The sequence below is a fragment of the Carassius auratus genome, chromosome 43, assembly GCF_003368295.1.
Source record: "Carassius auratus strain Wakin chromosome 43, ASM336829v1, whole genome shotgun sequence".
Classification (NCBI taxonomy): Eukaryota; Metazoa; Chordata; class Actinopteri; order Cypriniformes; family Cyprinidae; genus Carassius; species Carassius auratus.
In genome coordinates, this window is record NC_039285.1 from 6,964,573 (window position 1) to 6,980,354 (window position 15,782).

The 15,782-nt window shown below is 35.5% G+C and overlaps 1 protein-coding gene and 1 long non-coding RNA gene across 3 annotated transcripts in view; both read right to left on the reverse strand.

The window, feature by feature from the left end:
• LOC113061581 (neuritin-like protein) overlaps window positions 1-15,782 on the reverse strand; it is a 38,759-nt gene that overhangs the window by 2,464 nt on the left and 20,513 nt on the right. Inside the window, exon 2 of the mRNA XM_026230803.1 lies at window positions 2,440-2,590. Coding sequence (XP_026086588.1) covers window positions 2,440-2,590 — 151 coding nt within the window. The remainder of the gene's footprint in view (window positions 1-2,439; window positions 2,591-15,782) is intronic.
• Window positions 9,113-13,016, reverse strand: LOC113061582 (uncharacterized). Of its 2 annotated transcripts, XR_003278380.1 has the most exons (6): window positions 12,501-13,015; window positions 12,340-12,408; window positions 11,927-11,998; window positions 11,119-11,146; window positions 10,807-10,902; window positions 9,113-9,780 (listed from the first exon to the last, which is right to left on the reverse strand). It is a non-coding gene; the product is annotated as an uncharacterized LOC113061582 (long non-coding RNA). The 2 variants fall into 2 exon arrangements; XR_003278381.1 differs by lacking the exon at window positions 11,119-11,146 and having other exon boundaries at window positions 12,501-13,016.

Below are 15,782 nucleotides of genomic sequence, written 5' to 3' on the forward strand. Positions count from 1 at the left end.
AGCATTTTATGTATTCAAAAAAATACACAATTAAAATATTTTCACACTTTTTTTTCATAATAAGACATGTTCTAAGATAAATAAAAATATTCTGATTTTCCTTTGTTTTCTTCTCTCATTTCATCACTATTCTCTTGCTCTTCTCTGGCCTGTTGTACACTCATTTTTGATAAAACATCATGGCAAAATTATTGATAGTTTTTATTGATGGAAATAACAAAACAATGATGGACAGTTGATCATTATCACCTAAATAAATATTAAAATTGTTAATTCTTTGTTAAATGATCATCGTGGTAACGATTATTTTAAGGAACGATTCTCACCACTAACAAGTTGCTTAATAGCATACATATTACTAGCATATTGGCTGTTTATTAGTAATTATAAAGCACATATTAATGCCTTATTCTGCATGACCATATTTTAGATACCTTAATCTTAATTCCATACCTAAACTTAACAACAACCTTATTAACTATTAATAAGCAAATTTGGAGTTTATTGAGGGTAAATATGTGTTTCCTATTCAAAAGTGTTATCAACATAGTTTTTCAAAAGTATTTTTTTGTAATATTTGTTTTATTTTATTTTTATGTTTTAACACTGAGGGCCCTATAATACACCCGGGCCAATGCGACGCAAGGTGCAGAGCAAGTGTGTTTGCTAGTTTCAGTCCGGCATCATTCAGGCGCATTGCTGGCGCAATGCTATTTTAAGGAGCTCAAAACCTGGTCTAAAGTCTGGCGCAATGTTTTTTGTTTGTTATTTAAAGAGCGTAAGCACTGCTTATTAAACACAGTGATACACAGCAGCACACAAACATGCCAAATATTACAAATTAAAGGATTGCAATGCATAAGAATTTTTTTTTTTTAGGCTAAATAAATAATCAAATAAATAAATAAACAAATATATATATAGGCTTTACAATTTGCATTTATATCGTAAAAATAGGGCCCTGAAAGTCTGAGTAAAACATTCTATACACAAAAACTAGAAGAAATAAATGATGTAGGCAAAAAGTTGAAGTTCCCAAGAGATTCACAAGTTTCATTTTGACCTTCATATAGCAAAAAAAAAAAAGAAGAAAAAAAATCTGTTTTGATAAAACTCAACCTCAGGGACATAAAAGTTCCCACTGAAGAAACACCCTTTTAAGTTAAAACCCCACTTCTTAAATAGACTGAAGCACAGCAGGACTGTTACCTATTAAACAGTGATGTATTGTGTGCAGCTAGTGGAAGTCTGTCCTTCAGCGCCACTATGTCCTTCACTACCAGTTCTTTTCTTAAATGTTCCTCTCAGATCTCTCAGTCTTGGCCTAAGCCTGACACTTTGCGATCTGGTGGGAGAATGTTTCTGTTCCCCTGACAGATGATCAAATATATATCCGGAGAACCTGTGTGTGAATGTGTGCAAGATCGTGCATACCTGTGTTTATGCATATGTTCACGCGAACAGTGAGCTCAGTGCCAGATTTAATTGGCACCTGGAGGAATAATGCTTAAATAGCTGTGTTAAAGAAAGCACAGTCTTCATTGCCTGCATGTGCATGCCTTGAATGCTAAACACAGAACCATATTAGGCTGTTGCGTGGATCATGATTCATTCAGTAAGTGGTGTAAACGGGCGATGTGTAACGGATTGAGTCTGACTGGAGGATATACAGGAGGCTGCTCTTTAACAACATCATGCTGCTACACAATGAATACTTAAAGAGCTCTTGCAGCTACAGGGTTGTGACATAATATAAGTCATATCATAGATCTGTGATCTATGATGGGGCAGACAGACAGGGAAATAGAGAGAGAGAGAGATCTAGTCTGATTTAGAGATTGTCAATTAAAATATCCAGAACTTGGGAGGAACGGAAAGATGAGTGAGCTGAGGAAGAAATGGAGAAAAGAGTAGAAGGGAGCAACAGGAAATGAGATGAAAGGCAATATAGGGACGTAGAGAATGAACAGAGCTGGGTAGATTACTTATGAATTGTAATCAGTTACTGATTACAGATTACATGAAATAGCTAAAAATTAATCTGAATCGTTTATTTTCATTAGTTATTTATGTGGAAATATTTTCAACATTTCAAAAGTTTCAAATGTTTTTGGTTTTTTTAAATGATGTTTAAATGAGCATCTTATGCTCAACAAGGCTGCACTGATTTGATTAAGAATACAATAAAACAGTCATATTATGAAACATTATTACAATGTGTAAATGTAATAATAAAATATATTCCTGTGATGGCAACGCTGAATTTTCAGTATCCATTATTGTGTCACAATGTTAAAGTATTAACTGTGACTTTTGATCATTTGAATGCATCCTAGCTGAATAAAAGCATTCATTTCATAAAATGCATAATTTTGAATGGTATTTGTACAGTATATACAGTGATGCTTGTGTTTGAGTTGTTCCAGGTTTTTTCCTTACTTGCAAATAGAGTCGATCTCCTGCGTATCCTCGTCTTTTTGGGAGCTGACAGACAGACTGTCTCCTAGGGCGAGCAGACACTGGGCAAACCCTTTATAGATGGAGCTGCACTTCTTTGTGGCTGCAGCAGAGCATGGACTGGGGACAAGCACTAGAACAGATATAGACAAACAATTAACAAAATTAATTTAAACTTAAAAAAATTTCAGTAGTTGTATCTTGAAATGTAAGATTAAAGGGATACTTCAACCAAAAAGGATCATCATTTACTCACCCTTATAAAATGTATTTCTTGTTTTGAACAGGAAAGAAGATATTCTGAAGAATTTTGGCAGCCAAACAGTTGATGGTAGCCACTGACTTCAGTAGCACATTTCTCCATACTTTGGAAGTCAATGGGTACCGTCAACATTCTTCAAAATATCATCTTTAGTGTGTAACTTGAGGGTGAGTAAATAACAGCATTTTCATTTTTGGCTAACATATCCATTTAAATAAGTATTTTTCCTGAAAAAAAAAAAACTATATATATAGTTTTTTCAAGCTTTCAAGCCTGTTATGGTTAATTTTCTTTTCAAAAGCTCAAATACAAATTGGATTTTTATAAATAAATAAAAATACACTCATTCCCCAAAACATATAGGCAAGGTCATAAACATGGCTTTCACTACAATCCTTTACAGACCTGACGAAAAACACTACACAAGAGCCTTCAGTTCCACCACTGCCGGATTTGTGGGATTCTTGGTTATTTATAATTTTTTTTTATAAAGTGTATAGTTCTACATTTCATTGTAAGAACACAGGGTAATACATCTCTAACCTTGAAGATTTGAGAGAAAACTTTAATAGAAATGCTCTGAGCTTTCATGTGTTAGAAGCTCCAGAGGCTTGCTTATCTACAAAATAAGCAATATACAGTTTTGTTCAAAATAATAGCAGTACAATGTGACTAACCAGAATAATCAAGGTTTTTAGTATATTTTTTATTGCTACGTGGCAAACAAGTTACCAGTAGGTTCAGTAGATTGTCAGAAAACAAACAAGACCCAGCATTCATGATATGCACGCTCTTAAGGCTGTGCAATTGGGCAATTAGTTGAAAGGGGTGTGTTCAAAAAAATAGCAGTGTCTACCTTTGACTGTACAAACTCAAAACTATTTTGTACAAACATTTTTTTTTTCTGGGATTTAGCAATCCTGTGAATCACTAAACTAATATTTAGTTGTATGACCACAGTTTTTTAAAACTGCTTGACATCTGTGTGGCATTGAGTCAACCAACTTGTGGCACCTCTCAGCTGTTATTCCACTCCATGATTCTTTAACAACATTCCACAATTCATTCACATTTCTTGGTTTTGCTTCAGAAACAGCATTTTTGATATCACCCCACAAGTTCTCAATTGGATTAAGGTCTGGAGATTGGGCTGGCCACTCCATAACATTAATTTTGTTGGTTTGGAACCAAGACTTTGCCCGTTTACTAGTGTGTTTTGGGTCATTGTCTTGTTGAAACAACCATTTCAAGGGCATGTCCTCTTCAGCATAGGGCAACATGACCTCTTCAAGTATTTTAACATATGCAAACTGATCCATGATCCCTGGTATGCGATAAATAGGCCCAACACCATAGTAGGAGAAACATGCCCATATCATGATGCTTGCACCTCCATGCTTCACTGTCTTCACTGTGTACTGTGGCTTGAATTCAGAGTTTGGGGGTCGTCTCACAAACTGCCTGTGGCCCTTGGACCCAAAAAGAACAATTTTACTCTCATCAGTCCACAAAATGTTCCTCCATTTCTTTTTTTTTTAGGCCAGTTGATGTGTTCTTTGGCAAATTGTAACCTCTTCTGCACATGCCTTTTTTTTAACAGAGGGACTTTGCGGGGGATTCTTGAAAATAGATTCGCTTCACACAGACGTCTTCTAACTGTCACAGTACTTACAGGTAACTCCAGACTGTCTTTGATCATCCTGGAGGTGATCATTGGCTGAGCCTTTGCCATTCTGGTTATTCTTCTATCCATTTTGATGGTTGTCTTCCGTTTTCTTCCACGTCTCTCTGCTTTTGCTCTCCATTTTAAGGCATTGGAGATCATTTTAGCTGAACAGCCTATCATTTTTTGCACCTCTTTATAGGTTTTCCCCTCTCTAATCAACTTTTTAATCAAAGTACGCTGTTCTTCTGAACAATGTCTTGAACGACCCATTTTCCTCAGCTTTCAAATGCATGTTCAACAAGTGTTGGCTTCATCCTTAAATAGGGGCCACCTGATTCACACCTGTTTCTTCACAAAATTGATGACCTCAGTGATTGAATGCCACACTGCTATTTTTTTGAACACACCCCTTTCAACTAATTGCCCAATTGCACAGCCTTAAGAGCGTGCATATCATGAATGCTGGGTCTTGTTTGTTTTCTGACAATCTACTGAACCTACTGGTAACTTGTTTGCCACGTAGCAATAAAAAATATACTAAAAACCTTGATTATTCTGGTTAGTCACATTGTACTGCTATTATTTTGAACAATACTGTATATATATAGAATTTTTTATTTATTTATTTATTTTTTTACCAAGGTTACCAAAGTTTAACAGGGAATGATTGCCTACATTCAGACAAGGTTGTCTCAAAATAATGAAAAAAACATTCTTCCAGTAATCTTCATAGAACTTCTGTTCAGAAAATTTATCTGACCTTTAATATTATTCCCAAAACATTAGCACAAAAAACATTATGTATACATCAATCATAGAATGTTTTTATTTCTTAAACCACATGTAATGACACCACATGTAATGAACCACTTAGACATTTGTGTAACATTTTTTGAATATTACATTCCAAAAATTTTGTAAGGTTCCAAAAATCTTTAAAAAATTTACTTGACTTGATGGGAACATTAGCTAAATGTTTTTAGAACATATTTTTGTTGGATGGGTCTGTGCATGCGCCAGCGTTCTACCAACCTCCATTGCTCCTAGTTGTCACCACTGATAAGCTTCTACTAAATATTGTAGAAACGTAATTTTCTGTAAAGTTGCTTTGCAATGATTTGTATCGTAAAAAGCGCTATACAAATAAACTTGAATTGAATTGAAGTGAAGTAACGCTCAACCTAAGATATGCAGAAGGATCTTAATTGGGTCAGACAGCAAATCACCAGCACTCTCCTTATTCCCTTAAGGAAATGAATGATTCATATTTGATAGGATAGAGTCTTCTGTCTCTCTATCTCCCATCCACGTACCCCCGCTAGCTTTATTCCTACACTGCTGCAAACCTATTGATTTTCAGCTATGTTTTTGCAGTGAGGTCTAAGGATTATTGGTTTCACTCATCCCCATCAACATTTAATGATGATCTGGAGAAGGAGAGAAAACCAAGGCATACATTAGAGGAGGAGAAGACAAAGAACTCTTTCACAATCACTGAAGCATTGTACGTAAATGGTAATGATGGAAGAAATCAGAAAGACTGAAGTGCTTTGATGACGCCAAGGGGAAATTTAGACAACCATCACTCAATACGAGACTCAATAGAACTATCCATACTAAAAGTATAAGGGATAATATAAAGCAAGCTGGCCACTATTGCAAAAAACAAACAAAAAAAAACAAAAAACATCTTGCTTACATGGTTATTCACCAAATAAATATGCGGGCATGATGTATTGATTTCAGTTTAAATTATGAATTATTTTTATTTCTGTATATTACCTGAAAGATGTTTTACAAAAATGGCCTAGCTTTTATCCAAAGCGACTTACAGTGCATTCAGTCGATCAATTTTTACCTATCATGTGTTCCTAGGGAATCAAATCCCCAACCTTGCGCTTGATAACGCAATGCTCTACCAATTGAGCTACAGGAACACCAACACTCTGAGTTTAATGAGTATAGTGAACAAAAAGACCAATGAATATTACGATTGACCAATCAGAATCAAGTATTCTCCAGAGACAGAGTTTTATGATAATATTATTATGGACATAAGCTAACGTGAACTAACAATGACCAGTTGTATTTTTATTAACCAACATGAACAAAGATTATTACCCTATGGAATTATATTCTGGACTTTATTCAAAATGAATTGCAAATTGTATTTGCAATTGCGTTTTCAATTTGTGGACGCATAAAATGTGACATAATCCAAACGCATGTTTTCATTTAAACATAATAATAGCATCAGAAATGTACTTAGTTCAGGGAAATGTGTATATATACAGTCATCACAAATGAAACTAAATATTATATCAATTGCCTCTTTTGTTACCGTCGACTGTGAGTGACGACACTTTCCAATGCATACACGCCCAATAAAATGGCCCCACCCCTGTCACTTGATTGTCAGGTTTCAGTGTAGACGTTGGAAATTCAAATGCAAAAGGAATTGCGATTCCATTTGAGTTTTGGCAGTGTACATTTTAAATTTGGCAGACACTGTGCGTTCGCTTAAAGGCCGTGTTGCAAGGTTAATTTTTTATTGAATATGTGCAATTTGCTTGTTGGTAATAAACATTTAAACTGTTATCCATTGTATTTTATGTTGTTGGGTATCACAAAACGGAATATAATCCGAAAAAGTAGATACTATCTTACAGCGGTCTCCTTTCCCCCACAATGCATTGCATCACGTCACGTTGGGGAGAGAATTTACCAAAGCCGCCTTGAGAGTGACTAGAGAGACGAGAGTATTCAGAAAGCGCAGAACGCAGATTATAGATAAATACATATATATAGATAGATAGATAGATAGATAGATAGAATAGATACAGTATATAGATAGATAGATAGACAGACAGATAGATAGAGAGATATCAACCAATAGCGACCCAAACGCACTCACTTCCCTACAGCACAAGCTTTCCAGCGCAGTTTACATGGGACAGCACCCACACAAGCTCCTGTCAAACACAGCGACAGACACACGGCTACGTTTGCAACAACATTTTCACCAGAGGTCGAGATAAACGCTTAGAAACGTCCATATAGCTAGCATGATGCCTTTTATTTCTAGATGACAAAGACAAAATTTACCAGTTCTACGACACTATGACAAAGGTTACCGGTACTTCTCTGAACTACTCGGACATCAGTTCTTGGCAATTCCTCATTTGCCCTCTCACGGCTGGCTCGATCGAAATTACACAGCTGCGGGCCATCATACTTGTTTGCTCTCGCCACCTCTTCCTCATCCCAGTCATTCGCTATAGTTCTGATGCTGCGTTCCAGGCAGGTATTTGAGCTCGTAATCACTATTTCATACCATGACTAACGACTTTGTACCATTCCAGGCAAGTTACGCCAAACTTTCTGAGCGCAAGGAATTGTAACTAGATTATTTATTTTATTGCAACGTTGCATTGACCTAAAATCGTTTTTTCAACGTGTACTACTTGCATAAACACTGCATCCGCAGGCAGTATTATTCGTATGGGCTGTCATCATTGTTTCGCGTGCTGTGTGACCTCGGAACTTGGAGTACATCGATCTAGTATGAGACACGAGTTCACGGGTGGGAAGTCACGGATTTGATTGCCATTCCAGTGCACTTTCACGGGCTTAAGGTTGGAAAAACACGGGTTATGGGTTGCCTGTAACGCTGCATCATACTAGACTGAGGCTACCTTTCCTCAACTTCTCCCCAACATGACGTCATCACCGAGTTGCGTAAAAAAAAACGTTAATACCAAAAACGTAAAAAATAGGTATTTAAAACCATTTTTGAGACATTTTAAAAATGATATACATATCTTCAGTGATTTATGTACCCATTAATCGAAAGTGGTGTTTAACCTGCAACATGGCTTTTAAACGAAAATGCAAATGGTAATGCGCGATTTGCATTTGCGTTTGGATTATGTCTCATTTTATGCGTCCACAAATTGAAAACGCAATTGCAAATACAATTTGCGATTCCTTTTGAATAATGTCCGCAATATCATTCCATATTATATATATCTGTACCAAATGTATTGCTCTTTTTTGTTAATTAATGCTAGTTAATGAATGAACTAACCTGAACTAAACCCACCCAGCAAAAACTCGTTGAAAAGACGTCGAAAAGACGTCATTGGCAGTCGTCTAAACAACGTTAAAATTTAGTTGAAAAGTGAAAGGTGAAACGACGTCTTTTTCATGTCGTCAAAAAGACGTCTATAAATAGACGTCCAAATTACGTTTAAATGTGGTTGAATAGTGAACGGTGAAAAGACGTCTTTTCCAGACCTAATTACAACCATGAATTATTTGTCATATTCCTAATTAGTGAAAATAAGACAATTCACAGTATATTGACACATTTATTGACACATTACATCTTTCATGTAAAATCTTGATCACATCTTAAGCTTCTTTTGATTAAACAGACCGTAAAAACTGTAATATTGTGAAATATAACTACAGAAATAATTGTTTTCTATGTGGATGCATTGTAGAATGTAATTTATGCCTGTAAACTGAAATTTTTAACACAATTACTTCAGTCTTCAGTATTACATGATCTTCAGAAATCATTATAATATACTGATTTGCTGCTCAAGAAACATTTCTGATTATTATCAGTTTAAAACCGTTGTGCTGCCAAATATTTTGTGGAAACCATTACATTTGTCCATATTTTTTTAATAGACCTTGCAAAAGAGTAGTATTTATTTAGATTTTTTTTTTTTATCAATTTAAAAGGCTTTACTATAAACTTATCAAATTAATCCATGTTTCTGTATAAATATATTTTTTCAAGACAAATAAACTATGACCAATTATAACCACATTAGAACAACCAAAAATTTTAATTCTGTCATTAATTACTTACCCTCATGTTGCCCCAAACCCATAACACCCTTTTGTGCAGAACACAAATTAAGATATTTTTTTATCAGATGCCTTGTGTACAAAAACAAACAAACAAACAATAACAACAGCAAAAATAATCTATTCAGAAATTATGACTCCCCAATGGATTTTCACAAAAGCACCAAAAGCGCCAGCTCTCACGCCAATGCAACACTGATGCATCATGGTGCTTGTGTGAATGTGTTATTTTATATAAAGAAAATAATCTCAGATTTCATTAAAAAGTTCCGCATTTATGTTTCAAGGATGAACAAAAGTCTGGTTTGGAACAACATAAAGGTGAGTGAGGAAAATCTTTGGTTAAACTAACACATTAGGTAAATGGGGTTCCCACAGGGGCACCAGTAGATCTCTGCCTGATCTCTGATCTTCTGCTTCTTCTGCTCCTTCCTCCATCCCAATTCTGGATTAATGAGCCACGGCAGATGTTTCCACTTTGAATGCTTTAGCCTCGCTCTTTTTTCTGCAGCATCTAAAGTGAGAAAGAAAACCGTAACTAAAATGTAAATTAATAATAAAAAAACAATGTTTGTCCAAAATGTACAAATTAAAGTGTACTCATTCTTTATGAGGGATTATTAACTAATCAGTATGTCAGGGGTTGTCAGCTCTGGCCATTAAGGTGAGACTTAGGTCTCTGCAGAGTAAAAGTGGGCGTTTATGACTTTGTGGGTGTTTTCAAACTGCTGGGTGTTTCTAAATCATGCAATCAAAATGATCCCCCTTACCTAAACCCCACCCTAAACCTACCGTCACTATGATGTCAGCCAATCAGGTATCATGGTCTAAAAACACCCTGATCTGGTAACTCCCATTACTTTAGTACAGAGACATATGCTTGGATTAAGGTCCACTGTCATGCAGAGTTTACGTCTCAATCAGCTTCACAGTTTGCCAAGTTGTGAATATATTGTGTACACAAATGTAGGTACTGGTAAGCACTGTGGCTCACTATACACTGGTGACTATTTCTGTCCTCATTGTACAACATCACTACTGACATTAATGCACAACAATAAAACTGATATCTTACTTTAATGCTATTTACAGCACATTATGATGAATACTTTATTACATGTATGTGCAAGATTTAATTAATAAATTAATTGGAAATGTTTACTAGATTAGACATTACATGTCTAGTGATATGTTTATGCTGAAATATATTATTGGTTTGTGTTTTAAAATCTATTACGTGTTTTCTTATAGCGAATTATCAGTGCACCGTAAAATGAAAATAGTGATTGAGGCAGCCCTTCACCACTGAGTACTGAGCAACGGACCTGAGTGAAACACACCCAGTGTTTACGTCCACACCTGATCACACTCACCTGTCTGTGACTTATAGTTAGCAAAACTGAAGACCTTGATTAATGTGTTCAGGTGCACTGCACTAGGTTGGTGCAAAACTCTGCATGTAAAAGGACCTTGTGAGACAATGTTGAGATCTCCTGCAATATGTTCTGAACATTCACTATAAAGAGACAGAATGACTTACAACACTGGTGTCCAGTCCTGGGCTGGAGGACCACCGTTCTGCAGAGTTTCTGCTGATCCTTGATCAGTGCTCAGGTCTGCTTAACTGGGGTTGGAGCTTAATTATGAAAAAAGAGAAGACAACCAATATTATAATGTTAAAAAGTTAAACAACGTTAAATAATTTGATCCATAAATATGCACAACATCTGAAAATGCACAAAGATGAGAAGAAAGAACTTTCAACATTGAAAAATAAGAAGCAATATTAAATCACACATGCATTTTCTTTTCTTCTTATTATTCCTCTTGCAATAAGTTTATTCACAATTACCTTGTGGTTTATCAATGATTTTCAGTCTCTGAAATAGAAAAGATCCATCAATGATGAACTATTATTTACCCCGTTTATATCTGCGAGGTGTTCATAACACATTTTACCAGTGTGTTAAGATCAGTAATTATGACTGTCGAATGTCAGACTTGACTCAATGTATTCTGCCCCCAAACATATGATTAGACTATCAGTCGAATATCGGCAAGATTCAAAAATTCTGATTCAACTATGAAAAACCTTAGTCAAGGACACCCCTAGTAATTTCAAATATTACTATTTTACTGTATTTTAATCAAATAAATGCAGCAGTGGTGAGCATAAAAGATTTATTTTAAATACATTTTTAAATAATATTTTCTATTTCTCTTCCACCTTTATTTGATCCTCTAACTTTAACACTCACTATTCTAATTATATTCTTAAAAAAAATCTAACTACCTTTCTAATCTTTTTGTATTATATTTTCTTTACATTTATTATGCAATTGTGTGTATGTGTGTGTGTGTACGAGTAAAGACCTCTAACTAGCTTGTTCTACTCTTTTTTTTAATTCTGTTTTCTCTTTATTTATTATATTATTTAAAATCCCATGCTATGTGTACCGTGTTAAGCTAACTGAGACTTGTTATAGCACTATAACATTGCTTATATATCATTGCTCTTGTTTTTGATTGCTTCCACTGTCTTAATCTGTAAGTCGCTTTGGATAAAAGAGTCTGCTAAATGAATAAATGTAAATGTAAATACATGATAAATCTGACCCTTAAACGTTTGAATAATAGTGTATGTCTGAGGTATTACTTACTAGTTATATGTTTCATAATGTCTAAAAATGTTCTTCAGCTGGATACAGGCACGGCCATCAGCATGGAAGAATCTAGAACATAAACAATCTGTCATTCTGTCAATCTGTCTAAGCCAACAATATTTATTATACAATGCCATGTTTATTATAAATAAACTATAGCAGAGGTGAAATGCAGAAAAGAAAATTAATTTACAGATTATACAAAAAAATTAAAAGAATAATAACAGAATTTAAAGTTTTAGGTTTACTAATCGATTAATACTCTTACAGTGTGGACATCAAAATAACTAACATGCAAACAAACACACACACATTATGAAAATATTATATAAACACACACATATATAAGAAAATTACAGATTCATGCTGATGTAGGCGAAAGATATTGTGAAAAATGCACATAAAGTTACCTCTTGTAGTTAGCATTACAGTTGAGATGCTAACGGACTTTTCATGAAGACACTGACCATTTCTATAAACTACATTTTCAACGAAAGCGTGTCATTTACATAAAAGAAAGTTTCAGGGACACTTTTATGTAACATTTGTGTAATTTAGGGATTAAACTTACCTGAAATTAGTGAAAACAACCATGAGAGACAGCGTCTGTTCGGCTGCTTGACGGTTGAGCTGAGCCCCGTTTCCATGGTGACTCCAGTACAGCGCGTGACCATCAAGTGTTTTCAAAATATATTTAAATATATTTAACAGTGAGATCAGACATGATGTCTAATTTCTTCACTGGTTTATGTTAATGGCTTTGTGGTGCGAAATAAAAGTTTTTTTTTCTGCTAAATTTGGACTAAAGCCCATTTACATCTATTTTTGGGCTAAATTAAAAAAAAAAAAAGACGTTAAATGTCGCTTTTTGGGCTTAATTTGGACCAAATCCGACGGACCAAACGAAGACCAATTTTCAACGTCGCTTTTTGGGCTTAATTTGGACCAAATCCGACGGACCAAATGAAGACCAATTTTCAACGTCGCTTTTTGGTCTAAAAGATGGCCATGACGGGCCGACTTGATTTAGACCAGAAAACGACGTCCAAATGACGTCTGGTGCTGGGTGGGAAGTGTTACAGATGAACCATTCCTGAAACATTTACATGGAGTATAGACCACACCACATACAAAGAACAAAACTGAGCAGCCTGGGAGGAAAATGAAATCATCTAAGAAGTGGATATGTCCAAAAAATCTCATCGGATCAAAACAGAGACAAGAACTTACTGTGTCCAATTACATATCACTGAATTTGTATCTCTGGCCGATGCTCAAGCGGGTTGAAGGGTAGTCTGTACCACTGCCTGCATTAGTAATGTTATTACTGATGTTGTGTAATCCAAGCTCTGATATATCTGAGTGCTGTCCTCCCACACGCAGCGTGATCTGGCCTGGCCCGTTCAGCTCAGTGAGCCGTTATGACCCAGGCGGCAGACACAGGGCTTATTTGAACCACAGCATTAATTTTTAATCTGTGGTGCCAGAGATCCACGGGGAGTCCATAGGGTTCTTAAATAAATAAATTATATAAAACAGGGCACTTGCATGAGAGTAGACTGCAGAGAGTGAATGAGAAAGAAAAGAGAAACTGGGAAAGTGGAATACAGTAATACAAAAAATAAAAATAGGCAGCATTTGAATTAGGTGTATCAATTTCATATAAAATATGCTTAGTATTTAAATAAAATATATTTAATTTATATACATTTAATTATATATAGCTAATGAAATTCACATCAAATTTATACTCCATAATAAATGAATATGAATTGTATAGTAAGTGTTATGTCTCTTTAAAGCTCTGAAATGAATATAACATACTCCAAGAGAAAATATGATATGATATAACACTGCTAATTAAATGTGCAATACAGTTCATGCAATATAAATAGTTCACCCTAGCTGTAGAAATCACCATAGATTACAATGCAGGTACTCAGACCATTACACAATACATAATCAAGCACTGTAACGTAATCTCTTTAAGGAGCATGTTATGAAACCTTGAAACAAAAACGTCATAATAAATAATGTGGAGCGTTAAGATCACTTAGAGCAAAACAGTTGCATAATTTTCTGTCCTTAGCTTGACTCAGACACGAGTTAGAACAATAGTACTATCTGTCTGTCTGTCTGTCTGTCTATCTATCGAATAAGTACTATTGACTTATAGACTTCAAATCTTTAATTCATTAAAGATTAAAGATGGTGAATTCAGAAGATCTGTGGAGTATATGATGGGCAAGCAATGATGGAGATTTAGGCCACATACAGTACAGACCAAAAGTTTGGACACACCTTCTCATTCAAAGAGTTTTCTTTATTTTCATGACTATGAAAATTGTTGAGTCACACTGAAGGCATCAAAACTATGAATTAACACATGTGGAATCATATGGAATTATATACATAACAAAAAAGTGTGAAACAACTGAAAATATGTCATATTCTAAGTTCTTCAAAGTAGCCACCTTTTGCTTCGATTACTGCTTTGCACACTCTTGGCATTCTCTTGATGAGCTTCAAGAGGTAGTCACCTGAAATGGTCTTCCAACAGTCTTGAAGGAGACCCCCGAGAGATGCTTAGCACTTGTTGGCCCCTTTTGCCTTCTGTCTGTGGTCCAGCTCACCCCTAAACCATCTCGATTGGGTTCAGGTCCGGTGACTGTGGAGGCCAGGTCATCTGGCGCAGCACCCAGGGCCGGCACTAGCCATTTGGGTACCCTAAGCACAAATGCTTGGCGGTGCCCCCCCCCCCAACCAACCAACCACCCACCCACCAACCAAAGAAATAACTACCATTCAGAATTTCTTAGTTGGGTTCTCTTTACTTCCAAAATAACTGCTGCAAATGTATAATTGGAACTGAACAATGTAAACACAGAAAGTTAAAAGTGCAAAAAAAGTTTAGTGCAAATAACAGTATAAATGTATGAATTTTATGAAGTATGAATTTTAAAGTGCACATTTTAAACTGCAAATAACCATGCACAGTAGAAATTACTCAACAGAGGGACTACATCTCTATAAAGAGATCATTCCGCTATTCTATAGAACTATATTAAACATTTTCACTACCATCAGTTGTCAGAGGCCCTACAGAGGCACACGTCTACATTTCCTAGCTGCAAAATCAGCTATCAGCAGTGTTGGGAACGTTACTTTAAAAAAGTAATTAGTTATAGTTACTCACTACTTGTTCCAAAAAGTAACTGAGTTAGTAACTGAATTACTCTATAATAAAAAATAACTCGTTACCAGGGAAAGTAACTATTTGCTTTACTGTAAAAAAAAAAAAAAAGAAAAAAAAAGTTGCTACATGTCAGAGAATTTGTACTTTTTTTTTTTTTTTTTTGCAGTTTTTACAAGTCAGTTGAAATTAGTAGAACAGACAGACAGGTACATAACTTTCAATATCTATTGCACGTCAACAGACAGCAAGAGTTTTATCCTGCACTTCAAGTATTATCTTCGTTATCTTCGCCACTAGCTTTGTAGATGCGTGTCACGCATTACATGTACACATTACATGCACGTTCTTGCCTTTGACCACAATGAATTTGAAGTAGTGCTTATATCTTCACCTTGAAAATGCCAGCTTTTCATCTGATTGCTCCTGACTCGCCATCTCTGCTGCTGTTGTGCGTGTGTGTGTGTGTTAGGCCTATATTACTTTTGTATTGCTTTTGTATATTAACATGCTTTTAGAGTTATTTTATTTGTTATTTATACTAGTAGCCTATTGTGATGATTTTTTCACGACCCAGATTTTTTGGTGCCCCCCCAAGCACTTTTGGTGCCCTACGCGCAGTGCGGGATGTGCGTGTGCGGAGCGCCGGCCCTGGCAGCA